The sequence below is a fragment of the Lissotriton helveticus genome, chromosome 11, assembly GCF_964261635.1.
Source record: "Lissotriton helveticus chromosome 11, aLisHel1.1, whole genome shotgun sequence".
In the NCBI taxonomy this organism is placed as follows: Eukaryota; Metazoa; Chordata; class Amphibia; order Caudata; family Salamandridae; genus Lissotriton; species Lissotriton helveticus.
Genome location: NC_136072.1, coordinates 704,387,675 through 704,413,633, shown reverse-complemented (window position 1 = coordinate 704,413,633; position 25,959 = coordinate 704,387,675). Strand labels below are relative to the sequence as shown.

Below are 25,959 nucleotides of genomic sequence, written 5' to 3'. Positions count from 1 at the left end.
GCTGGTGTATGACACATCAGGGCCGTGAGCCTCAAAGGTCACGCTGCCTCTGTTATGCACTTGTCTTCCAATGGAGACAAAGACCCCCCACCTTCCTCCAGGCACCGTGTTTGCAAGCAGGTGAGAAATTAGACATTCACTAGGTGTACAATTCCCAAAGGCTAGCCACACTTCTAGGGTAGGCTAAGTGGTCTGTACAGCCGAGGATGGCTCGTGCCATTTTGAAAAGTCCAAAATATATTGGGTTATGAGTAGTTTGGTGACATACACCCCCCCGGATGTGGTCACCTTAGGGGTGGATTAGCTGGAGGATCAGTAGATAATTGGCTACTGACTCTCACACCACTAAACATCCCCTAAATCCAGGATTTAAGGGGCACCCCTCACACCAGAACTCCAACTCTGGTCTGAAGAAGAAGGACCAAGAAGAGAGCCATGTCTGCGCAAGGCAGGGCTCCACAAAGAGAAGGCGCACAGCTCTGCACCTGTGGCAGTCCTCCTGCACCCGGTGGACTTTGTCTCAACCCGGACCAGAGGCCGGCTCTAAAAGGAAGGTGAACCCTTCTACAACTGAAAGGCTTCACCAGGACTCCCTAGGACTAGAGGTACTAGTCACTTGCAGTCGGGAGGCACCAATCGCACTTCCAAGACCAAAGAAGTACTGATTGCCGGGCTCAGTCGAGGACCAGCCCAAAGTTAACCAGCCAGGTGTCTTCGGGGAAACATAGTCCTGAACCTCACTGAGTCTTAGCCCTCTACAGAGTTCCCAGGAATTCTGGAAGAAGATTTACTACATTTCTGCATTTGCAGTAGCCAAGGTATGTTGGAGGTCTGGCTGACTACTGACTTTGTTACTCGATGCTCCAAGAAGAGAGAAACATACTGCTTCATCGACCCTCTACTTCTGAGGCACACTTGTCGAGCATTTGCATCCAAAACGTGCCTGTGTTGGCATACTTGGTAAACTAAGCCCCTGCAGTTTCCGTTCAGCACCACGGATAGCGAGGTACACCTCGGCATCCAAGACACACGAGCTAGGTAGAGCTGTTCTGCCTGGTGATTTCTGGTCTGCGGGCCTCCCCAAGCTTAACCTCCCAGGGGCTACCCTTAACCCAACCTGCAAGTGACAGTGTCTCATAAGTGTGTTTTTGACAGCTACCACATTTCTCCTTTCGGCACCAAGGACAGCCAAATCACCTCTGCACTGGACTCCCTGGTCAAGGTAAAATTGTTCTGACTACCGAGGCTTGGTCTGTAAAACCGCAAGACCTTACCTCCAAGTGGGTTCCGTTGAACTCACCATGCAAGTGACCGAGTGTCACATAGTGTTTTCTCCATTGACCGCAATGGTAAAGTTTGACAGCTCTGCAAAGTACTGATTTTCTGAACACTTTAAAATCGATAACTCCAGTTCTATGCCTTGTATTGATTTCATTTTGATGTCTACATTTATATAAGAATAAGCTCTATGTTTATATATTGCTGTCGGATTTCTTTCAAGTTGTGCCAATTACTTATCGTCCGTGTTTGTGCTCTGAAATGCTTAACACATGTTCCTCTAAGTAAGCCAGATTGCTCTTTGCCACTCTTCCAGGACTGAGCTAAGGATTACTAGTCCGAATCCAAGTTCCACTTTTGGGTATTGTTTCAATATTACATGGGAGGGCCTCCCAGCCATACCACATAATATTTCCATCTTGCTACAAGTGTCATGCACTGAGTCACCTGAATCCTCCACTTCTGTTACTATTAAGTTAATGCACATTCAAGTGACAATGTGATCACTGAGAGACATTGAAATCTGACAAGAATTTAAAAATAAAGAGACTACAAACCAGTGTTTTAATCATATGCTGTAGTATGGAGAAAATTAGATTTTTTGGGTGATTCAGTTGTCGGACTTATCCAAGGTGCGGAAAGGTTGCAGATTTACTGTTTTTGTTTTCCCATGATAAGGTACTATTTATTCATGTACATTCATGATGTATAGTCCTCGGTGTACTGGAGCACAAATCACCCTAACAGTGTATTAACTTGGCTCATTAGGATATAATGTTGACATATGTGAAGGGAAAGCAAGGAGACTTGCAGATTTATCTAGTTTGTTTATGAAGGTCCTTGCCCCCCGAGTTCATTCATCATTGGTTGATGGACAGCTGAAGCGATTTAGTGGGTTAGACTACATCTTAAAGCAAAGATGGGCTTATTTAATCCCCAAGTTACCTACATGAAAGAACCCTTTAGAGCCTACCAGAAGTGTTGAATCAAAGTTAACACCATCGGCTAAAAGCTGTTAATTATGTTTGTGCTGGTATCAGGGTTTCACATGCATAAGTGAGGGTTAGGGTGGAAATGGGAAATGGAAGTCAAATTCCAAGGAAAATTTCAATAGAAGACATTTCATTTTTTAAGATATTCTATGAGAAGTGTTAGAAACAAACGGACAAAAGCATTTCTTCCTGTAGACAAAGGAAGTCCACTAAAACATCCTCCACAGAATACCGTGATGCCTAAATATCAAGTCCTAAATATCGGTTCTCAAAAAATTGTGAAAATAAGGGCATAAAGTATATGTTGCTTTATCCTGAAGGTACTTAGACATGGAATTGAGAATAGTAAGTATATACTTACCTTCACAATATTACGGTTATCAATACATTATCAATATATTTATCATACACAATTTTTATTCCTCAATACTATGACATACAACCCTAGTTAAGATGCAGAGGATAATGGTACGAAGACAGATGCAATTATAGGAGCCACTGAGGTCTAAGGTATCTCTCAAGGTTGCCCTAAAGTAAAACAGAAACGAGTTAAACTTGTATTCTTGATTTGTTATGATGCTTGTGTTCTATATTTGAGTTATAGCACATGCTGTGAAGTAAGGACAGACTACCTGAATTTGAAATGTTGGCTGTTCAAAACTTACTTTTTGCAGGTGGCCTTGAAGGCTACTGACCAAATAATGAATGTGCCCCTGGATAATGACTGTCAAGGGATTTGTGATGTTGGGAATTCCTGAGTGGAAGAGATACTTGTGTTACATAAGTAAAAGTGAGGCCTATTAATGGACCACTATCATAACTATTGCATGGTAAAAACACACAATTTTCAGGACCATTACATTTATATGTGCAATCAGTGGGAATTTGTGGACTACTGAAAATCCCGATTTGAAAATTCTGAGAAAATGTGAGAAGATTATCATGTTGACTGTACTATAATTAAAGAAGAAGGCCTCCTTCAAGGAAAAGCATTTCTTTTGAATTCAGCTCAGGCCCCATGGCTCGTATCAAAACCCGATGGCAGAAAAACAAAGGCTGAATGTGCCTTGCCTCTTGCCAGATGGAGAAGGAGTCTGTGCCAGATATTGTGTGCTTCTAGATGTAGCCATAGGGAGTCTGAAGATTACCTCCATCATGATACAATATAACATTGATAAATTCTCTGGTGGAGAATCCTCCAGTGTGAAGTTGTAGGAAGGTGGAGTATTATGTGGTGATGATGGTTAGACTTTACCAGGCAATACTCCCACAATACCTCAAAGATGGTCCTTGGATTCACAAAAATAAATCCTTAGATCATTCCTGGTAGAGTGGCAAAAAGCAGTCAGGCTTTACTAGAGGAAAATGTGTTAAGCATTTCTGAGTAGCAACATGGACGATAAGTAAGTGACAAGACTCAAAAGAAATCCAGCACACATTTATAAAAAGAAAGCAGATTTTATGTATATTTAGAGACCAAAACAAAGTAGATAAGATACGTCTAATAGGAGTTATGGATTTAAGAAGCAATAATACATCAGTGTAAAACAGTACTGCAAAACATAATCATTGTGGTAAATATTAAAAAGCACTAATGACAATTGGTCACTTTCAGGTCGAGTCATTTGGAACCAAAGTAGAGCAAAGGTGATGCTGGTCCCAGGACCAAGCCACAACAGCCAGTTTGATTTTTCCTGGCTCGAGAAGCCCGGTGCAGAGTTGTGCTGGCTGTCCTTGGTGCTCAAGTAGGAGCTGCAGGAGAGCAGGTTTTACCGCTTACATGGTGCTGGTAGGGAACAGGGTGCAAAGAGTTTATAATAAAGCCACTGTTGATGTCAGATAAAGATTTTGCAGAGTTCCCTCTTGGTGCAGCATCAAGGAAAAGGGTGGTTGCTGGACCGGCAGCCAACAAGCCTAGGCAGCGGTAAGCAGAGCAGAAAGTGATTTTGGCGGCTGGAGGTCCGGGGGAATACGTAAGCCGCCTAAAATTTTTGGGAGGTCAGAACTATATTTTCCACAATGTACTAGACCATCTACTTCTGGGCGATCCCTCAGAGGGCCTGATGGCCAGCAATGTTTTGGTTCCAGTATGTTGTTCTTACCTGCAGTTGCAGTGGTCTAATACCACTAGTCCAGGGGAGTCTGGTGATGAGTGGTTATGCCCACTGGCTCTCAAAGGGGTCCCTCTGTCTGGAGAAACCGATCTTGGGTCCAGGACTAGCCACAGAAAGGCTGTCACAGGTGCAGAATAGCAAGGCTTTGGCTTGTGTAGCTTCTCTTGTCACAGACACAGGTCTCTCCTTTTGCCCTTTTTGCCAGGATGATCAGAATTGAGGGTCTGGTGTCAGCGGTATCCCGTTGATCCTAGATTTAGGGTCGTTAGGGGTGTGGGTGCAAGTGGCCAATAAGCTACTAGCCCAAGTGGCTAATCCCTGAAGTGACCACATTGGGAGTGTAGGTCACCTTTCCTACCCAGAACCCTTTATTCTTCCACTTTTAAATATGGCAGAAGTCTTCCTCAGCTGTACAGACCCTAGAGGGGGTTACACCTCCTGAATGCTTAATTCTCCTGCTTGCCCAGGTGAGCTTCCTTGTGTCTGGACTAAGCTAAACCTCTCTGAGGAGCTATCATGAAGAGCTATAATGATAGCGAAACATGTGCCACGGGTTACTTTTATTCATGTCAGGTTGGCTTGGATGGTATTTTACCAATCCAAAGCTGTAATATTGTGCCTGGAGGGATAAAAGGCTTTTGTCATTTACAGCTCCGCGTGGCTGGCACTGTGCTAGTTCTATGTTTAAAGACTTTGCTATAGAAATGTCAAAAGACTTGTCCCTTTCTATCTCGGGGTGGATGGCACTGTGCTAATCCTATCCTTAAAAACTTTGATAGAAAAGCAGACATTTGGAATTACCAGAGATCTCTGTTTATTTTTTGCATATATATATCTATATATATAAATATACACACACACACATATATATAGATAGATATAAAAAATTAGGTTTTAGAATGGGTATAGTGCAGTACGGGTATTTTTAGGGTTTAGGGGCAGGTAGGGGTAGAGAGTGGTAAGGGCCTTTTTAGTGTAGGGGTACAAGGTGGCAAGGGTATTTTTATGGTTTAAGGATGGGTAAGGGTATAGGATTGTAAGGATATTTTTAGGGTTTAGGTATGGGTCCGTTTACAGGGTGGTAAGACTATTTTTAGGGTTTAGAGGTAGGTAGGGTTTAGGGGTGGGTAGGAGTATAGGTTAGTAAGACTATTGTTAGGGATTTGGGGTAGGTAATGGTATATGGTGGTAAGAATATTGTTATACTTTAGGAATGAGTAGTGGTATAGAACGGTGGGGGTAGGCCTGGACTGGCTGTTGCGGGCACCGGGCAATCCCCCGGTGCGCCGGACAGGTGGGGACCCGTTTTGGGCCCCTGGGGGCCGATTTTGTTACAGGGCCGTTTCTTCAGCAGAGCTGCAAAATCGGCCCTGTAACCAAATCGGCCGAAAACCGGCCCTGGCAAAAAGCTCGGCGGCACCCCAGCCCCCGGAGGGGGGGTGGGGGGGGGGGGGGGGCTGGGGGCGGCCGAGCACTTTGCCAGGGCCGGTTTTGGTTCCCAGTCCGGCCCTGGGTGGGGGGCATTGTTATCTGTGTGGCTGAAAAAACATGCAGTGGTTGTTAGTATACAAGTCCTGCATTATTGGGTGCGTCATACATAAAACAATTTTGACTTATTCGATGCTTAGTGCCTCTACAAGTCAAACATGATATGGTACTTTAGAGGGGACTGCATTTTACATCCCACTGTATTGAGATTACGTCTGAAATTGCTCACAACAAAGCTTTAGGTTCATGGCCTCCTTGTGACAAATCATTCCCCCTCTTCTTGTGTCAGTTTATTTCCCTGAGGGTGTATGCATTCACAAGGAGCCTTCCAGAAGTAGTGTCCTCAGAAACGTTCCCACGCACACAAGAAACATAGGGTAGGTGACCTCTGTGTCCATGTATCCTATGACATGTCGGCCAGGGAGGATTGAACGGAATCAGACGAGGTCTGGAAAACATCTGCGCTGGCTGCCTGAGCATCAGGACAATGGATTTATTTATTCGCTTAAAACTGCTTTTTGGGGGTAAACGAGCACCAAACAAGCAGGAAAAACAACAAGTAAAAATTTTGGAAAGTAAACACTAAAATTCCCTGAAAGTGTAATTTAAATATAGTGCAATCAGAAATGTTTTTGACCGTCCCAATAAAGAAATGCAGATGTTTGTGTATGCAGGCGGCCTTAGATGTTATTCCAGAAAGAGGCCGTGGAGCTGAGAAAGGTTTGTGTAATAGGTGTTTTTCTTTAATTTTTGAGTTTCAGAGGAAGCATTTCTTGGCAAAGTGGGCCTCGCATCATCTAATGCCTGTTGGTCCTACTTTGAATGGCTTGGCTTTAGATGCCAGAGAAGACATTTAACTGTATTGTTACAGTAGAGAGTGGCAAAAGAGAGAGAAACGGAACTGTTTTATCAGAAGGTGATGATTCAGATCATCAATGCTGGACTCGATGGAAAACCGAGGCCAGGACAACAGAGCATAGGTATGCTGCTGGAATATGGGACTTCGGGCTAATATGCAGTTAGGTGGGTGGCTGCAGCCTGCCTGCTGCAATGACAGGGGCCTGTAGTGTTGGGCCTTAGGCCCACATGGTGTAAGGAATGAGACACACGGACACCAGTTAGGGGATAGCAGATCTGGCCACGAGCACGTGCGCTCTGGCTCTTTTATTACCAGCGTCACCTGACCCAGTGACGTCTGTGGTGGGTGGGTGTTTAGTGTAGGGTTACACACAGAACAACTAGACTGTGTCCTAGCAGGACACTACATTCCTCCCCAACTTTAATGAAAGGAAAAGCGAATGTCCAACCTGTAAGAAAACAGAACAATACCATTTGATAGCCCCAACAGATCTTCTTCAGGCGATCAGCTGGGAGAATGTTGAAAGTTCCAAAACTACAAAGTCAGTCAGATGAGCTTCACCTCGGCGGTGTACTTCAGATCATCCGTGTCTTGCTGTGTTGACGCTTATATACAGTGTTCATCACTCGGAGCATTGGGAGCAGGATGGGTGTGACCCTTGAGGGGTCTCGCAGGTGTTCCAAGTCCAGTGGATGACAACGCTTGTTGGTTGTAGGAGACGACTATGTCACGAGGGGTCTTTCTTTGGATTTGCTGATCTTGATGCCTTCACATCTCCGTCCGGCCAAGTAACTTCCGACTTGCCTTCCTTGCCAGACTCCTCTCTCACTGGAGCCTCGAAGACTGGCCTCTCCTGCTTGGACTCTTCTCTCACTAGAGACGCTGGGAGGACCCTCTTGCCGGACACGACGGGACCGGGTGGGCCGTGCGGGCTTCGCATGAGCCGCGCAAAGGCGTCGCTGCCGAACTGCCAACGGACTCACCGCCAAGTCTCTCATGATGTCCTCGGGGGTGTTGATGTCATCCGCCAGGATGGTCTTGCCGTTAGGACATGGGTTCAGTGTCTTCAACAGACCGTTTCTCGGTGCCAGGTGATTACCTGGGGCCTTCATGCTTCCTGTCGCCTGTCGTGGAGCTGCCGCTGCTGCACCTCTCCCATCCGGATTCCTCTCTCACAGGATATGCGGCCGAGGCCCTTGTCCCCTGGACCGCCACTTGATCGCGTGGGCTGTACGGGTCGCTGCCGAACTTCGGACATGGCCACAGTCGAGTCTTGTGTAGTCCACAAGGGTGGATTGTCTAGTGCTCGGGTATGCTCTGCTTCGGTAAGCTTCAGGTTCACGGGGCACCCATGCAGTTCATCAGTGGTTGGTCTCTTCGAATGCAGGTTGTAGGGATTACTGGGATCCACACGGATGTTGCGACGTTCCTTGGACAGCACCGATGTTCCTGTGTGCTGATTGTTACGATGCTCCTTGGACAGCACCGATGTTCCTGTGTGCTGTAGTTCTCTCTCCTCCTCTGTGGAGTGATGTGATTCTCCATTCTTCCTATTCGTTCACTTCCTCGACGCGGTCTGGTCTTCTTTCTTGCTTTCTCATGCTAACCAGGATTCTCCATATAGCGGGCCCTCTACATGTCGTCTCCGTGGTCTTGTCCATGTGGTAGGACACTGTCTTCACTTGGCTTGGTGACTAGACCTGTCGTCGTCTCTTCTCTGTTGTTGCTTTTCTTTCCTTGGTGACCAGACTGGGTGGTCGGTTTTCATCTTGGGCATGAGTTGTCATGCTGTGCTATTTTCTTTGTGGTCGCTATTCACCGTCACGGTGTTTTGGCGTTGGCGCGCTTTTGTCTGCACGGAGGAGGGATGCGTCACCGCTCCTGGTGCAACTCTGGTGCATGGTGCCATGCGTGCTGACGATGGCGCTCCGGTTGCTGCGAGACATCGCTGTCTCTGTTGGGGACCTTTGTGTGCAGTCCCGTGGCGTTGGCGTGTCGCTGTGCAGCGTCACTCTGGCGCTCCTGATTCCTGGCACATTCCGGCACAGTGCTGCGCGGTCCTGGCGTGCGGGTGTGGAGTTCTTGGACGCCTGTTGCGAGTCGTTGGGTACTTGCTGCTTTGGCTGTTGTCAGGGATTTGCTGCTTTGGACCGTTGGCGGTAGTAGGTGAGGCTGCGGTGAACACCTGTGGCCACAAGGCGTCGCTGCTCTCTCCGTCGTTTGATCGCGACAGTCTTTTCCCTGGACGTTCTTCCAGTGTGTGCCAGTCGTTTCCCTCTAGACGTCCTGTCAGTGCTTGAGTTTTCGCTGGGGCGTTCGTGCCTCTTCCCACGTTGCGTTGGAAGTGGCGACTGCCGACTCCTTGCTGGTGCATGCGGGTGTGGTGTTTCCTGCGTGGTTGCGTTGCGCATTTACTTGCTGCTTGGTATTGGAAGCTTTCCTTGGGGCGTTACTCAGTCTGTTGCCCCTTGCTGCTGTTGACCCATCGTGGGTTTGTGCAATGCTTGTTCTTTTTGTTGTGGGTCACAGTAACCTGGGACTGTCTCTGCCTGATTGTCCCTGAATGCTTTAGTCCGTCCTCGTTCTGTGGTAAATTTCTTTATTGTGGGGTGCAGTTGCTCAAAAGTGCCACTAGATGGCAGTGTAGGGTGTCCGAATGCAGATTACGGTCGTTTTTCTATGCTCCTGGACCCTCACTCGGTTTTGTGGTGCTGCCGGTTGCTTTGTCCAGGGAGGAAACCCTTGGGGCAGAGGAAACATGCAGGGACACTCGTGATGGGTGCTGCTTCCCTACCTACACACTGGCCTCACTTTCCTGCTGGGACACGTCGGACAGCTTTCAGTCCCTGCAGACTCTTTGCACTCGCTCTCCGTGGGGGTCAGGATCGTTGGAGGGCTTGTCAGCTGAGCAGGACTGGAGGGCTCCGATCCTTGTGGTGAGTCTGCCTCATTTTAGTGAGAGAGAAGGAGGGGAACAGGGCTTGCGCTGCTCCAGCTCCTTTCACTTATGCTGGGAGCTACCGGCAGTCACTCCTGCCCGTCTCCGTGTGCAATGTACCTTCCACAGCCGGGACAGTCTCTTGTGGGCAGTTTACTTCCTTCCCCGAGGGCGGGGGAGGGTCGCGCCACTCCCGAGGCTGCCTGCCTTCGTTCGGGACACACTTGCTGTTCCTCCCTGGGGCGGGTGAGACGCACAGTAGTTTCTCCCGGCAACTGCGGGTGGGCTCCGCTGTCAGTGTGTGTTCTCGCCCACTGTAGTGCACAGCGCCCGGCAGCTCTTTCATGCGCTGCGGGCTCTTCACTACCAAGTCTCTTCTGACGCTGGTGGCAGGCCGCGGGTGGGCTCCGCTGGCCCTGCTGTATGTGTAACGCTGCGGGGCTATGACTGCATTATAGCGGGTAGGCTCCGCTTTCGGTTATTAAGCGCCTGGCAGCTCCCCTCACGCTGCGGGCGCTCTTAGGCACAGTCTTCCACCCCTCCGCCGCACTTCACACACGCAGCGGGGGAGGGGGCGCTGCAGGCAGGCCGCGGGTGGGCTCCGCGAGTCTTGCCGTGTTTTGAGTTTATTTTCGGCCGCGTTGCACGCAGGCCATGCGGGTGGGCTCCGCTTTGGTGCACAGTCTTCCGGGGGGAGTCACCTCCCGCTCCCGGCTCACCTTCGGCCGACGGGCCAGGTCCTGGGCTGCGGTCGTGGCGGGTGGGCTCCGTCCGGCCGGTGCACCTCTCCGGTGGGGTCTTCAGGCTCGCGGCCGTCGCAGGTGGGCTCTGGGCGGTTCGCTGTTTCCTGGTGGCGCTGGATGGTGGCGGCCGACGCGGGTGGGCTCCGGTGGGCTCGTCCTTGAAGGCAGGTGCGGTGGGCCTCATGGTCGCTGCAGGCCGTGGGGCTCCGACGTGCCCACCGGCTTCTCGGCGTTGCAGCGCCCTGCTACGGGGGGTGCCCTGCAGGCGGGCAGCTCTCTCCCCCTTTTCTCAGGATGTGTTGGCAGTGGCACGCGTGGCTTCACTACCGGCCTCGTCGCCAATGTAGTGTTGGGCCTTAGGCCCACATGGTGTAAGGAATGAGACACACGGACACCAGTTAGGGGATAGCAGATCTGGCCACGAGCACATGCGCTCTGGCTCTTTTATTACCAGCGTCACCTGACCCAGTGACGTCTGTGGTGGGTGGGTGTTTAGTGTAGGGTTACACACAGAACAACTAGACTGTGTCCTAGCAGGACACTACAGGGCCCTCACCTCCACCGGCCCAGCACTTACTTAAAAACAATAATATGGCCTAGCATCTTGTCATAATGGGCTGCTTTGAATGTTTATCTGTGGAAAATGAAATTTAGGGGGAACTGATGCACAGGGAGTTTTCTCCCTGAGCGTTGGGGCCAGTGCTTGTTTGCGGCCTGGGACCTCCATGCCTTACCTTACTAATACAGTTTGTCCAGCCCAGTAAGCTAAGACTTGCTCTCCCTCTCATTAGAGTGAGTTGTTACATGTAGTTTGATAAACCCAAACTGTTAGATTTTAACCGCACTAGCCTACGGATTTCCAGTCTACTTACCATCATTTTTAGAGGAGATTCATTTTCTCGCTTGCACATACATTCAGTTGGTCAGAAAATTAACATGACTTGTGTTTTCCATATTTGGTAGACAACATTAAATGGAAAGCTGCCTGAGAACATAATGAAAATATGTGGGCTTTACCAAGCAGGGATTGGTTCTCCCATCCTTCACGGCACACCCTTGACGTAGTGTTAAAGCGGAATATTAAAACCAAGTTCAATATCAATATAAATCTTTATTCAATCTTAAAAAAATCATAAAGGAACAAAATAAAACTATACAATAATGCATAAACAAATTTACACAGTCTCATAAATATCATTCTCGGTTCATTCTTAATAGCTAAAAACATTAAAATCACATCATTCGATCACAAACAGCACATTACATTAGTAAAAGGGTAAAAAACCAAGTTGTTAACAGTGTAACCTCAATCTCATGAACTGACCTCTCTCTGGTCATCCACCTTCAATCCAGTATCTTGTATCATCATCATCTTTAACATGAGCTTGAAGAGCAGTGGCGTAACAAAACTTGGGGGGCGGAGGGGGCATGCAAAGTACATGGAGGCCCCTCCCCATCCGAGACAAAGTCAGGAGCTCTGAGGCCAGGGTCTTGCCTCCCGTGCCCAGTGCTGCAGGGAGCCCCTGGAGCTAGCGGGCCGCTCACTCCACAGGGGCTGCGTGGCTAATCATACGCCGCTGTTGAAGAATGTGCCATACTATTCAAACAATTGAACCATTTCTGAATAGATGAGTTTGACATTGTTTATAAAGCAACAGGACCAATGTCTCCTAATTTGAATGACGAAGGTGTCTTGAATATCTTCAACCAAAACATTTCAAATGCACTTAGTGTGTTGGTATTTTGCCTGCAAAGAGAACATAAGCTGAAGAGTAGATCTACTAACAAATGGCATAACCAAGAATTATCTGAAATGAAGAGAAAGTGCTGGAAATTGGAACGTAAATAATGTCATTAATTATTAGAAATCTTCATGGATAACTGGAGAAGACAGATGAGAGCATGTAACAAGGCAGTAAAATGGAGAAAAAGGTATACGTCTCCAAAACACATCGACGCCCCAAACCAAACGAAGGTGTCTTTTAGCATCTTCCAAAAATGCGCTCATTCAGGAGTGTTGAAATATATCCCATCACTTCTCATGAACACTGTGAAGACCTCTTGACATTTTATGAAACTAAAATCTAAAATATAGGAGAATCAATTGCACACAACCTTGACATTATGCCCTACCAGGTACCCCAACCGGAACAATCCCAATCACTTCTAACCACGTTCAAACCCATAACAGCAGAGGAAGTATACATCTCAACTCAGAAAACAACAGCCTCTCATTTGCGTGTGGAAAATGCACTATGTCTTGCACGAAATAACGTCCTTTAGCCATCATCCCTGAAATTGCAAGCCTAATTAATGCCTCCCTACTCAGTGGCAGGGCCTTTGGCCCAAATAAATAAAACGAGCAATCATCACACTGCTCGTGAAGGAGACAACAGTACATCCTCAATTTCTGTCTGATTACTGACCAATTTCCAACCTCCCTTACCTGAGTAAAACTCTGTAAGTGGAAATTACCAAAAAAATACAGGAATATGTGGAACAAAACAACATCTGACATGAATTTCAGTCTGGCTGAGACATTTTGTGATGGACCGAATTCACTCTGGCCAACATCATAAAAGATCTACTTATCACCTTTAATAAAGGAAAACAGGCTCATTTGACATCGTTGACCATAACATTTTGGTTAAGTCATTCAAAGAAAGGGCAGGCGTGTCAGAAGTGGCATTAAACTGTATTTATATTTTCCTTCTCAATCAGAGCCAACTAGCCTGAATTGAATCGTCGCTGTCATCATCTATGCTATATGGAGTCCCACCTGGGTCTTCCTTCTCACTGCTGATCTTCAAAATGTAAATGCACCCATTTGCACACATCTTTGATCTGCACCGGGTACACTTTAAAATGTAGGAAGCTGACACCCAGAGTCACATCATTATTGAGAATGGTTCAAAGAACTGTCACGATCACATTCAACACTGAATTAAAGAAAGCTTCCTCTATCTAAATAGAGCCTAACAATAATTCTAATATTTGGGAAGGAGGGCTCCCTCGATTTGTTGCCCTTTGTTCAGGGTCCTTATGAAAAATCTAGGAATCATTTTGATTTAAATCGTATCTACACCCTTCAGATCAATGACCAAGACATCAACTTCCAATGTATAATCATATGGAAAATTCTCCCATTACCCTACACTGGCCATCCCATAAAGCTGACACAAGCCCAGGGAATGATGTGCTTGGTCTGCTATAATATGGTTTTCACTGGCCTCCCCAAAAACTCATCACCAGGCTACAAAGATTACAGAACCAAGCATGTAGAATGTACATGCATTTATTCAGATTAAAATCACCTGATGCCAGTACTGGAGGCGTTCTACTGCCTTCCGGTGTAATACACAATCAAATGAAAAACTCTCATGAAGCTTCCTGGAGCAAACGTCTGAGCTTTCAGCAAAACCTGGCTCCACATTACACCCCAAATAGAAACTTGAGATCACCCTCTCTCACCTAATCCACCTGCCATCTTCCAAAATACATAAACACAAAAGAAAATCCTTGGGAGTAAAAAGTCCAAAAATCTGTTACTCAGTCAAGCCTCCCTCTAAGAGTAGTGTTCAAAGAATGCCCCTTCTGGGATCAGTATTGACAACTGTCTCCACTCTGATTGTCCTATTGCCTGTAATTCCATTTAATATGTAAATGTTTTGCTTTTCTTTAGGGCTCTGAAGTGGCCAAGGTGCCACGCAGCACCATGCAAAACTTCCAAATAAATAAATATGGTTGATCGTGCCGAAAGTAGGGGTGTGTGAACTTCTAAATGTGCTTGTGTAGTTAAGGAAATACTAGCATTTCCAGCCAGTGGGTAGTTTGGGGAGATTTTCAATTTTCCTTGAACTATAGCGTGACTAGTTAAAAGTGCTCCCCTGTCCCAGCTGCGGCACTACCTAGCACCCTCTGGAGATGATCCATCGGAAGCTTGATTGCAAGACAGTGCTTTCATTTCGGCGGTATCCCACCCCGGGACCTCTAAGTAGAAGGGAATGGTGGATGGGGAGGACGGCCATTCCACCCCCCTGTTCATCATTTCCTGCTTGGAGGAGGAGGTCTCAGTGAGGAACATCACCTATTTTAAAAGAACAAACGAGGACTTAGCTTCACCCTCCCAAGGTACTTTGCCACTAAATGGCAGGCATGGTAGCCAAAAGACTCTTGAGGTTTCCTCATGCATCTCAGGAGGGTAAGCAGGGCTGTGGTGATGTGATGGTGTCAGGGATGTGTGAATGAACTCAGAGAGCATTCAGCATAGGTTGGGCTTTATGTGCAGATGCATTCATTTTCCAGTGAGGACAGCAGGGCACATGCTTTCAAAGCAGGGCACATGGTAGATGGCTGCCAAATGCCATCAGTCCCCGGTTGCAGCTAGCTATCTCTAATTTTTTTATAGTTACATCAGCTCCATGCTTTACTTGCTGTCCTAGTTTAAACATGCCCTGGCATAGCCACCAGTTTGCGCACATGAAAGAGTTAGTCAAACTTTTGACTTTGCCAGTGCTTGTTACCAATGTGGAACAGCATTGGCAAAAATTAATGCATGCATCACTACAAATCCACACATATATGTGTCCTGACAATATGTTTTGTTTTTTGCTATTTACTGTTCCAAGATGGCAGACGCCCATCTTTTTGGAGGTATATTAAAAAAACAAAATAAGTGCCTTAAAGAAAAGAGCCACTTTGTAGCAAACTGCAACTCCAGGGTCTCTGAAAAAGAAATAAGTGCAAATAAAAAAAGAGATATTATCAGCTAGAGGTATCAATGGAGGATTAGGAGGAGCAACTCAATGCCACCGAGCAACGGGGAACAACGGTGAGCAGGGCGGAGCAGGGTAAGAACATGAAAGGAAACCATTGTATAATAGTGCAAGGAAATTAGAAAGACAGAAAAGCCAGGCAATCATGAGCAATGGGATGACACAACACTCACTTCGATTAATGGCATTGTACAGAATAGATCTTTTAACAGGATACCGTTAAAACTACCTGTCAGCAAGACCTAAAAATTAACACAAAGTTGCTAGAGAAGAGACTTTAGAATTGTGCACACCCTTCGTGAAAAGTCATTGAGTGTAATAAGTGAGCAAGTAGACAAGTGCCTTCTCTACACCATACGTACAAGGCACTGCTCAATGCCACCATCTTGTCTGTTTCAATTGTGGAGGTACACTGCCTTTTAATGTTATTGAAGTCTGAGTAGCTTTGCTTAGTCAGTATGTATGCAGGACACCGTTGCTCAGAGAAGACATTTTTCGGGCTGTATATCTTGCTCTGTTTTGCGTTCCTTTTCAGCAAAATGCAGTGTGCAGTGTATTTTACAAATACACAATCATTTTGTCAGCAAATTATTGAGTTATCTTTTAAGTAGATATCATGATGTCAATTGATGGTAGGATGCTACACCATTTGAGGGTTTTGGCAAATGAAGAGCACAGAAAAATCTGTGAGCTACTTTTACAGAGTTTTTTTTTTAATTTTGCAAAATGTTCACGAGTGCATTTGCTGTGGACTTGTGGCATTATAAATGTTGGAAATCTTAGTTTTGTTTGCATGTTAGTGTCTGTAACATGGCATGTAACCCTGAACTTTATTGTCTCTTCACGTTACGGTGTTCTTACACGTTAATGAACATGGTGATCTTAAAAGAGTTACTTTTAGCAAAGTAATTCCCAGCTCAAAAGTGAATTACTATTGTTTCAGTATACAACTCCCTATGGGTGTGGATTACACCAATTTCAAAACACAGATGAACTTCGATATTTGCCCTCAAATGCTAAAAAGCATTCAGAATAAGCAGTAGTGTGGGGGCAAAAACATATTGAATTTCAGTCCAATTCAGGTCTCCTAAAACATTTCCTTCAAATTGGAAACAACGTTTTTCAAAGTTTCAATGCATCATTCTTTTTGTTTCCATAATATGCCACAAGACCTGCTATACCTCTCCGGGAGATATAAGAGATAGACAGCTGGTTTGTTTGGGCATGGCATTAAGTTTCACTCTAACATCAAACATCATGTGTTTTACATTTTAAGTCCAGGGGTCTCTTGTCGTTAGCTGACCTGTGATCTCAATCTGCCTTTGTCTGAATAACACTTTTTTTCAAGTCACATCAATAAACAAAACCAATTTTCCTCCATAGGTCGTATCTGGCTCGATAATGTGAACTGTAATGGGAAGGAGTCAACGATAGCGGCCTGCACTTCCAACGGATGGGGGGTAACCGACTGCAAGCACACCGAAGACGTGGGGCTGGTCTGCAGTGAAAAGAGAATTCCTGGCTTCAAGTTTGACAACTCGTTGGTCAACCAACTTGAGGTAGATTAAAACTTTCTAAAGATGCACAACGGTTCTTAATTGGTGAAAAATGGTGCAGTGGCCTATAGTTTGTCTTAGGAACCCAAGGCTGCTGTATACTGGTCGTTGCTGAAAGCCAAAGCCGTCTAGTTTTGACTCCTCATCTTTCTTCCACTGCTCCATGCTTCCTGTCCCTATATATATATATATATATATATATATATATATATATATATATATATATACACACACACACACACTCTCTCTCTCACTATATTTTCACTGGGTGTATATTAGCTATTGCATTGTAAAGAAGAATCCATTAATCAACAATCAAGTACCTCCATGGTGTGAGCCCTGATGTAGTCCGAGCCTGCCTTTCTCAGATATCTCTAATCTTGACCCCTAGTGCATTTGTAACTTGGAATATTAAAAGGATTTTCATTAACTAAATCAAACTATTATAAGGCATCTGGCGTGTTCCACTACACTGTAAAATTATTGTCTTCACCTTTTAAAGAAATGTCATGCCTCATCTAGATTACACACTATGGCTGGTGACCTCCTTTGCATTATGGAATTGTTGGCCCAACTCATAACACCGGCATATTACCAAGGAACACATATGTGCTCCTAAGAGCGCATGTATAATCATAATCCTGATTATATGACTTTAGAGTCATACTAATAATGATAGGTGATTTCAGACTGAGTGTGCATTTAAAAAGGTGTAATATCCAACTACTTCCAAATGATCAGATACAGTGTGTAATAATCAGTGTCCACTATACTTGGTGTGTAAAAAAGCTCTCTAATGTAGTGGTAGAAAATATATTAAGTGAATGAAGCAACTATGTTTCAGGCTCCAAACTGACTCTGAGGCCTTTGATCTAAATTTGGGCTGTGTGCTTCTAACAGTCCGGCGTAGTCTGTGTGTAATTTCTGTTGTTATCTTGCCGCTGATGGCCATGGCAAGATGTTTTGTATTCAGTTTTTAGGTCCCGCCTAGGCAGCGCTTGCGCTGTCTCTTCGAGACATTCTGTATTTAGGATAGAACATGAAGCTCCGCCCACTTTCGGCCCATCTTTTTAATTGGCTCCTGTCCCTGTCCTTTGTAAATGGTGGCTTTTCATTGGTCAATAGGCTTAGTAGTCCCTCCACAGTACCGCCTTTTCTCTTCTTGTAACCTCTCATGAGGACACCCCCTGTTACATGTGTTGTTAGTCAGTAGGTTTTAATTACAGCCTTCGAGCACTATTCTCTTAAATAGCTTTGTGACACCTCTCCCCCAATGCTTTTATTTTTTATTTATTCAGCGTGGCCAGCTCGGCAAGAATAATGGCAGCTGCGCGTTTCTTTGGTTATTTGCTGGCTTAACGCGGCAGCATGCCTTTTTTATGTTTATTTATGGGTTTTTTTACAATGGGGGCACCTACTCTTTAGCTTTAAACCTCTTAAGCTAAAGCGCGGGTGCCACAATTGCTTTTACAGTTAACAAATAGAAAAAAGTGAATCTTTTTCTCTTTGTTTACTTTTGAAGCAATCGCGGTACCCTCGCTTTGGCTTAAGATGTTCAAAGTTAAAGCGCGGGTGCTGCCATTGTAACAAAAGTAAATAAATAGAATTAAAAAAGCATATGGCCACCATTTTCTTTAACAAAAGTAAATAAATAGAAACAAAAAGCATACACCGCCATTTATTTTCTTTCTTTATTTACTTTTGTTACAATCACAGCACCCGCGCTTCAGCTTTTAATATCTTAAGCTAAAGTATGGATGCTGCGATTGCTTCAACAGTAAAGAAATAGACACAAAAAGTTTTTTTCTATTGCTTTACCTTTGAAGCTATCACAGTACCTGCGCTTTAGCTTACGATGTTGAAAGGTAAATCGCGGATGCCACAAAGGTCTCACATTTGCGAGAGTTTGACCTATTGGTAGTGAAATGGCAATGCCTTTTATGCACCGTTTGCAGAACTAAAAGGCATTATCATTTACAATGGCAATAGCTCAAACTTTCACAAACACGAGACCTATTGCATTGCAATTGCTTGTTTGTTGGTGTTATGACTTGTACAGTTAAAGCAGTACCCCCATAATTTGCTGGCTTCCTAGTTGATAACCTGACACTGCATCATTCTAAATCAGTGTATCTTCATGATTGCCACACAGCAATGCCGTTCCTTATTAAGTTGACATAGTAGGGTTGGTCTGATTAGTTAGATTATGGCAGTGCACGTCCCCCAAAGTTGCGAATCTTGTTTGATGCTTTGTTCTTGCTTTGTAGGTTGGTAAAAAGCCATGATTATTTAATTTTGTCATTCTTGATGAATGTGCATTTAAACAGTGGGTTGTTCTGGCTCAATCTTGCATTCTTCATTGTCTCTTGGTAGAAGATGTTTTTACATAAAAAATGTGTTGATGGTAGATTGTCGTAATAGATTGTTGTGATGCGTGAGTCTTCAATATCTATAACCTCTCTGTAATGTATAAAAGTTAAATAATTTTGCTCTCAGTATGTTACAAATCAGTTTACCATTTGTTTTAGTAATCTAATCTCAGCCTTGCCGGTTTTTCTTTTGCCGATTGGGACGTGAACCAAAGCCCTATACTGTCCTCTTCAACTCATCCGGCTTTTAAAAGCCAGCAGCCACATCATGGCCAGTGTTCACGTGTTATAGAGCATTCTGATCACCTGTGGTAAACTTTTAAAGATAGCCACATGTTAAATAATTTTCTTTGTTGTTCTGTGAACCCGCATCATACCAAAAGATCTTTACACCCCTCATTACGACGAAGGAAGGGTAGGATTTGCCATTGCTGCTTATCCCATTTGTTGGAGAAGAGGGCAGAACCGAGCTGCGGGTCTTTAACACCTTGCGTGCGGCGCCGATTTCCCCCCGGTGCTGGACATTCCATAACTGGGTGTGGTCGTGACTGAACCATTCCGTCATCCGCACAGCTCAACCGTGAGGCATGACAAATGGTTCCGTCTCAAGCATCGAAGGGGTTAAAAGTTGCTGGAAGCGCAATGAATGCTGTGGATCACGACTGTTTACAACAAGGGGTGGTGATGGACAGAGTCTCTGAATTAAGCAGAATACTCTCACCCAGTCAAGAGATCAGGGCTAGATCCAACACCGTTTTTTAGCTCATTGCACCATCCCAGTTTCAGAACCTGGCTGTATGCAAATTAGTCAGTCCCTGGCCCAGTGCATCATGGGAACAGGGCAGACCAGACTACAAAAGCCAATTCTTACACTGGGAAGGAAACAAGCTTCCGGGGACCGGTCTCTGGCATTTCAGTTGTCTTCGGCCCGGCTTGCTTGAATCACGACTGAGCTTCTTTAGCAGAGCTGCTCTTTTGGGTCCCAGTACGAGACCAGCCAAATTACACCGCAACTCTATGTGTGACATATCATCAGCACTCGTCAAGCGTTCACATGGCATGGAGCCGATTTCACATGGTGATCACAAGTTGAGCAGGAAAGCCTAATACAGAGTAGTTTTCCACCTCCTGTGTGGAGGTTCTGCACCCCTGAAGCCCAATATGCCTTGTGCAACCTCCATTCTGTGACATGGGAGACGCCTTCAAAATCTTTTGTGTATTTTGGAGCGGGTAACCGAAGCTGCTTAGGCCGTGATGGGCTCTCAGCCTCCCTTTTTAACGACCGTGTCCCCTCCCTTGCCCTTCCATCGTCATTCTGGCAGGGCCAGCTACACCAAGTGGTGGCTCCTCGGCTAAGGCACAGGAGCGTCGGCCCACAGCTCAAAAGGAAAAATAAATTGATAATAACGTATCGTTAATCTCATTTTATTTTTCCAAGTGTTTTTTTAGAGTTTTATATAGCGGGAACTAGACCCAAGATGTCGGGTATGAGAGCGCTTTACATGAGCACCAGTTTTGTTACATGAGAACACATTCATTTTTGTTAGGCACGGGGAGATTACGTGATTTGCCCAGAATCACAGGATATTGAGCGTCGTTGCCGAGACTCGAACCTGGTTCCCCAGCTCCAAGGTCGACCGCTCTAGCCGTAAGGCTACATCATCTCCCCTATTGCAGTCAGTAGCTGGGCGGGGTTGGCCAGAGCAGGGGGAAGAGTGGTTTGCACTACCTAAGTGGGCATGACTGTTTGGCCGGCCCTCTTGGGCCGGACAAACAGTAATGCACACTTTACATGTTCCCCACCAGGCTGCATTACACAGCCTGATGAAGAAAATGCACAGGTTCCCTGTCCCCATCAAAGTGCCGAACCACAGCGCTCAGACCAATCACAGCACTGCAGTGCAGCGCTGTTATTGGCTCAGGGAGACCTGTGTGCCTGGGTGCTTCTTGCTGCTGGCCTGGACTGGAGACAGGAAGAAGGAAGATGGAACAGGACGGAAGAAAGGTGGCGGCCGGCCGTTCCAGGTAGGTCTTTTTTTTCACTACCCCCCCTGCCCACAACCCCTATCTGGCTCCACCCCACTTCAGAAACACTCTCCTCCCCTGCAAAGTTCCTTTTAAATCCTGTGCAGCTTTGACCAATATTACTGGACCAGATGTGCTTAAAAATGCGCTGTTTGGCTCAACATTTCTTAGAAATCCTTTGGAGAAGAAACCACAAACATCTCCATAAAATCGTACTTTTTTCAATTCCTATGTAACACAATGGTAGTGGTTCAGCGAGCCTAATGACCTCTTAGCAATTATTTTCCAGATGTGCGTGTGGGGTGGGGGGGGGAACCTTAGCTCTTATACAATTTTGGCAAACGTTACTTCAAATTGTGCTTTGATATGCCCCATTTGTTGCCTCTTCAAAGGCCATTGATAGACTAAGGCCACCGCAAGACAATGCTTTATGGTACCACCAGAATTCATCACAAACGGAACAGAGATTACAATGGAGAAGACCTTGTTGTTGATGTAAGGGGAGCAACCGAACAGTAACGTTTCATTTTGCCTGGGGTTCCAAAAGTCCTTGTTTCAGAGCTAGAAATTCCCCACCTAAAAATCCTTTGGTGGTGGGGAGGGGTGCAGGGGTTGAGAGAACCCCTTTTGTACACTACAGCTATGATTGTTAGTCCTTTCCTCTTTTGAGTAACAATGCTAGCCTAATGAACTTCAAACCGCTGCCACTACTTTGTAAATTGTGAGAATAACTGGATAAACCCTGGTTAAAACTAGATTTAATCCTGGTCCCGCATAACCAGAAGTACTGCTCCAGTGACCAGTATGCTCTAAAATGCACCTTTTGCCACACCACTCATTTGTTCCAAAAATCGTAGGGGATAAATCCCCAAATCTCATGCAGTTCAAGCTTGCCTCTCCTTGTCCGCAGACTACATGATGTCACAGATCTGCAATACATGCCTTTGCTTTGTGTATTATGATTCACGTGCACATTGTAAGAAATGGGGTTATTAGTTGATAGGGGTAAGTTCCCACCTTATGTAATTATCACAATCCTTGGCAGGGTGAACCACTAAAGTCACTAAAATAAATAGAGCTGAACATCCTGGTAGCCATGGCACAGATCAGACAGGCTTAACTTAGGGCACTGTGTAAAGTATTTAAACAGTACCAAAACAGTAATAAAGTTTAAATGCAAAACAATAAAAATGGCAAAGCAAATTAGAAAAATAGAATAAAATGTAATAGACAAAGTAACACCAAAATGACAAAAATCCAATAAGGGGGATCAGAAGTATGATTTTTTTAATTATTTAAGTAGGAAAAGCACCAAGAAGCACAACAGACCCTCTAAACAAGCAAGCTGGTACAAATGAAACTTAGAATCATGAAACACAACTGCATACAACTGAAAAGGTGATGACATACCACCAAGGATCGCACTTGACGAACCACCTTCAAGAACTCACTCAGCCAGTACTACAAACTCCTAAAAGATGCCAGAAGGCACTCCTTAGCCACTTGCATCCAAGCCAGCTCCAACCACAGCAAAGACCTCTTCAGCATCATCAAAGAGTTCTACAACCCCTCAGCATCTGAAAAGAGCAACTTCCCCTTCCATGACTTGTGCGACTCTCTTGCCAACTACTTTCATGACAAGATATCCACCATCTACAGAAACTTTGTCCTCCTCCCTCCTTTCACCTTGAAGCCCAAGGACATCATCTACGGTGTCCCCCAAGGATCATCCCTCAGCCCCACCCTCTTCAACACCTATACGACCCTCTTAGCCAACATCATCAGACACCATAGACTGAACACCATCTCCTATGCAGACGACACCCAGTTCATCCTCTTGCTATCCAAAGACCCCGCCACCAAGAAGCCCGACTTCCAGCTTTTAATGACCATTGCTACCGATTGGATGAAGGACAACTGCCTCAGACTCAGCACAGACAAAACAGAGGTTTTGATAGTCTGGAACACTGTCTCACCGTGGGAAGACTCCTGGTAGCCCATCGATCTGGCACCTCCCAAACTCCCACGGACCAAGCCTGAAAACTTGGTATAATCTTTGATAGCAAACTCAACATGAAGAACCAGATCAATGCAGTCTTCTCTGCCTGCTTCCTCACCCTCTGCATGATCCATAAGATTTTCAAGTTTAGAAGGTTCATCAAAACCTGTCTGTTTCCTAAAACATAATACCAAGTGGAGTAAGTTAAGAAGCCCCTATTTTCAATATAAGCAGCCTCAGTTCTACCTTTCTCACGCCTTCTGCTACATTAATAATAATACACAAAAACATGACTCAAATCCTTAGGCATATGCAGAGCAATGCTGCAAACACAATGTTTACACCTCATCTCCAAACCTCACTCACCTCACCCAGTACATCGTATGTTGATCATAACCGCAGCCATTGCCTTTTCAAAGATTAACTCCAAAGGGCGCCAAAAAAAACCAGTGCAAATCGGAGCACTTTAGGACCAACTAAAGGGGATGAGGCACGATATAAGTGATACAGATGGAGTAGATGTTTAATCAATCACAAATGTCATTTGCAGCTCTTTGTGCACAGCCTCTGCCTACTTACATTTTGAAGCGAGAGATTTACTGAAAAATATTTTTTGTCAAGCAGTCGCAGCGTTGTTTAAATTAAAGCCTTGGTAAGCTTCTTTTTTAACATTAGATTCCTTAATTTGCCTGTGTTATATCTGTGCTTTTAGTATTGTATGAGAAAACTAAATGTGCAAAAATAAACTGTTTTTTGTATAAAGAATCGTTGTGAACATCAGACACGCTCACAGACACACTGCCCGAAGGCCTTGCTTGTATAAAATGTCTTCTATTGCAAGCATGCATGTTCTTCCACCCTTTCGAAGAGGCCAAGCAACTCACCTAACTGAAAACAGCTGCAGATTCCGCACAGCAAAGCTTCTCAGACATTTGTGCGACATGACCCCGTTTGCCCTCAACAAAAATGGTCAAAATAAAGCCTATCTGAAAAAAGGTTTCATAAAAATGCGCACACATAAAATATAGTAGCAAACCATATGCCATTATTATTCTTTATCAACCTGTCTGCATATTATCAGGACATTTTTAGAACTTCTGTAAGACATTAATGTCACCCGGTAGAGTGGTCACCTTTCTACAAAAATACCTGGTATCGTTGCTAACAGTGTTAAAAAGAAAAGAAGAAAAATGTTCTTAGGAGTCAGCAACTGGCGCTTCCAAATACTGGGGTAGCTGAATATGAAGGCTACTGGAATCGATTCCTAATCTTGCATTTTTTCCACTCATTTAAATATGTGAATTTTCATCCATTCTTTCTTCTTTTGTCACTGTTTTCCCATATTTTTATTCTTCCTTCCTTCTGCATTTTCTGCCTTCCTCTTTCTCTTGCTCTGTGACAAAGTCATTATGAACAAGCATTGGCAAAGCAAATAGGTTTTGCCTGGTCCTCTTCCCGCGTGAGCCGCGCCCCCTCCCAGAGCCCCGCCCCCATCGTAGTGCTTTTTACCTCTCGCGGCCCCCGCTTCGCGGGAGCCGCTCGCTAGAGGTCCTGCCATAATTTGACTAACAGCGACGCTACAGGAGTAGCCAACTTGCCTTAGCCCCATTGGGAGTCCAGCCTGCAGAGGAGCCGACTGGCGAGGCCGCAGCGGAGGTGAGAGGCGCGGCCCCGGGACTGCGAGGACCAGCAATCAACACCAGCAGCTGGTCCTCTTCCCGCGTGAGCCACGCCCCCTCCCAGAGCCCCGCCCCTATCGTAGTGCTTTTTACCTCTCGCGGCCCCCGCTTCGCGGGAGCCGCTCGCTAGAGGTCCTGCCATAATTTGACTAACAGCGACGCTACAGGAGTAGCCAACTTGCCTTAGCCCCATTGGGAGTCCAGCCTGCAGAGGAGCCGACCGGCGAGGCCGCAGCGGAGGTGAGAGGCGCGGCCCCGGAACTGCGAGGACCAGCAATCAACACCAGCAGCTGGTCCTCTTCCCGCGTGAGCCGCGCCCCCTCCCAGAGCCCCGCCCCCATCGTAGTGCTTTTTACCTCTCGCGGCCCCCGCTTCGCGGGAGCCGCTCGCTAGAGGTCCTGCCATAATTTGACTAACAGCGACGCTACAGGAGTAGCCAACTTGCCTTAGCCCCATTGGGAGTCCAGCCTGCAGAGGAGCCGTCCGGCGAGGCCGCAGCGGAGGTGAGAGGCGCGGCCCCGGGACTGCGAGGACCAGCAATCAACACCAGCAGCTGGTCCTCTTCCCGCGTGAGCCGCGCCCCCTCCCAGAGCCCCGCCCCCATCGTAGTGCTTTTTACCTCTCGCGGCCCCCACTTCGCGGGTGCCGCTCGCTAGAGGTCCTGCCATAATTTGACTAACAGCGACGCTACAGGAGTAGCCAACTTTCCTTAGCCCCATTGGGAGTCAAGCCTGCAGAGGAGCCGACCGGCGAGGCCGCAGCGGAGGTGAGAGGCGCGGCCCCGGGACTGCGAGGACCAGCAATCAACACCAGCAGCTGGTCCTCTTCCCGCGTGAGCCGCGCCCCCTCCCAGAGCCTCGCCCTCTTTCATCAAATCAAGTACTTTAGAGACTCCAATTACGCGCATCGCGGGACGCGCGCGGGTCGCAGCCCGGGGTTAAGCCCGGGCAAAGGGCGGGCCCTCTGTGGCCCTCCGGGGACTGAGGGAGCCGGGCCGGGGCTACATCCCTTTGCATCACTGCTCCATGTCAGATACCAGTATATTATACATGTGAGTTAGATATCACTGCTCATATACTATTTCTGCTCACTATTTGAAGCCTGGAATTATCTTATATTATGCCCTCCAAATTGGTAACCATGG

General features: G+C 46.1%; 1 protein-coding gene across 1 annotated transcript in view; it reads left to right on the top strand.

Moving 5' to 3' along the window:
* Positions 1–25,959, top strand: part of LOXL2 (lysyl oxidase like 2) — a 443,363-nt gene that overhangs the window by 107,781 nt on the left and 309,623 nt on the right. Inside the window, exon 3 of the mRNA XM_078666555.1 lies at positions 16,571–16,746. Within this exon, the coding sequence (XP_078522681.1) occupies positions 16,571–16,746 (176 nt within the window). The remainder of the gene's footprint in view (positions 1–16,570; positions 16,747–25,959) is intronic.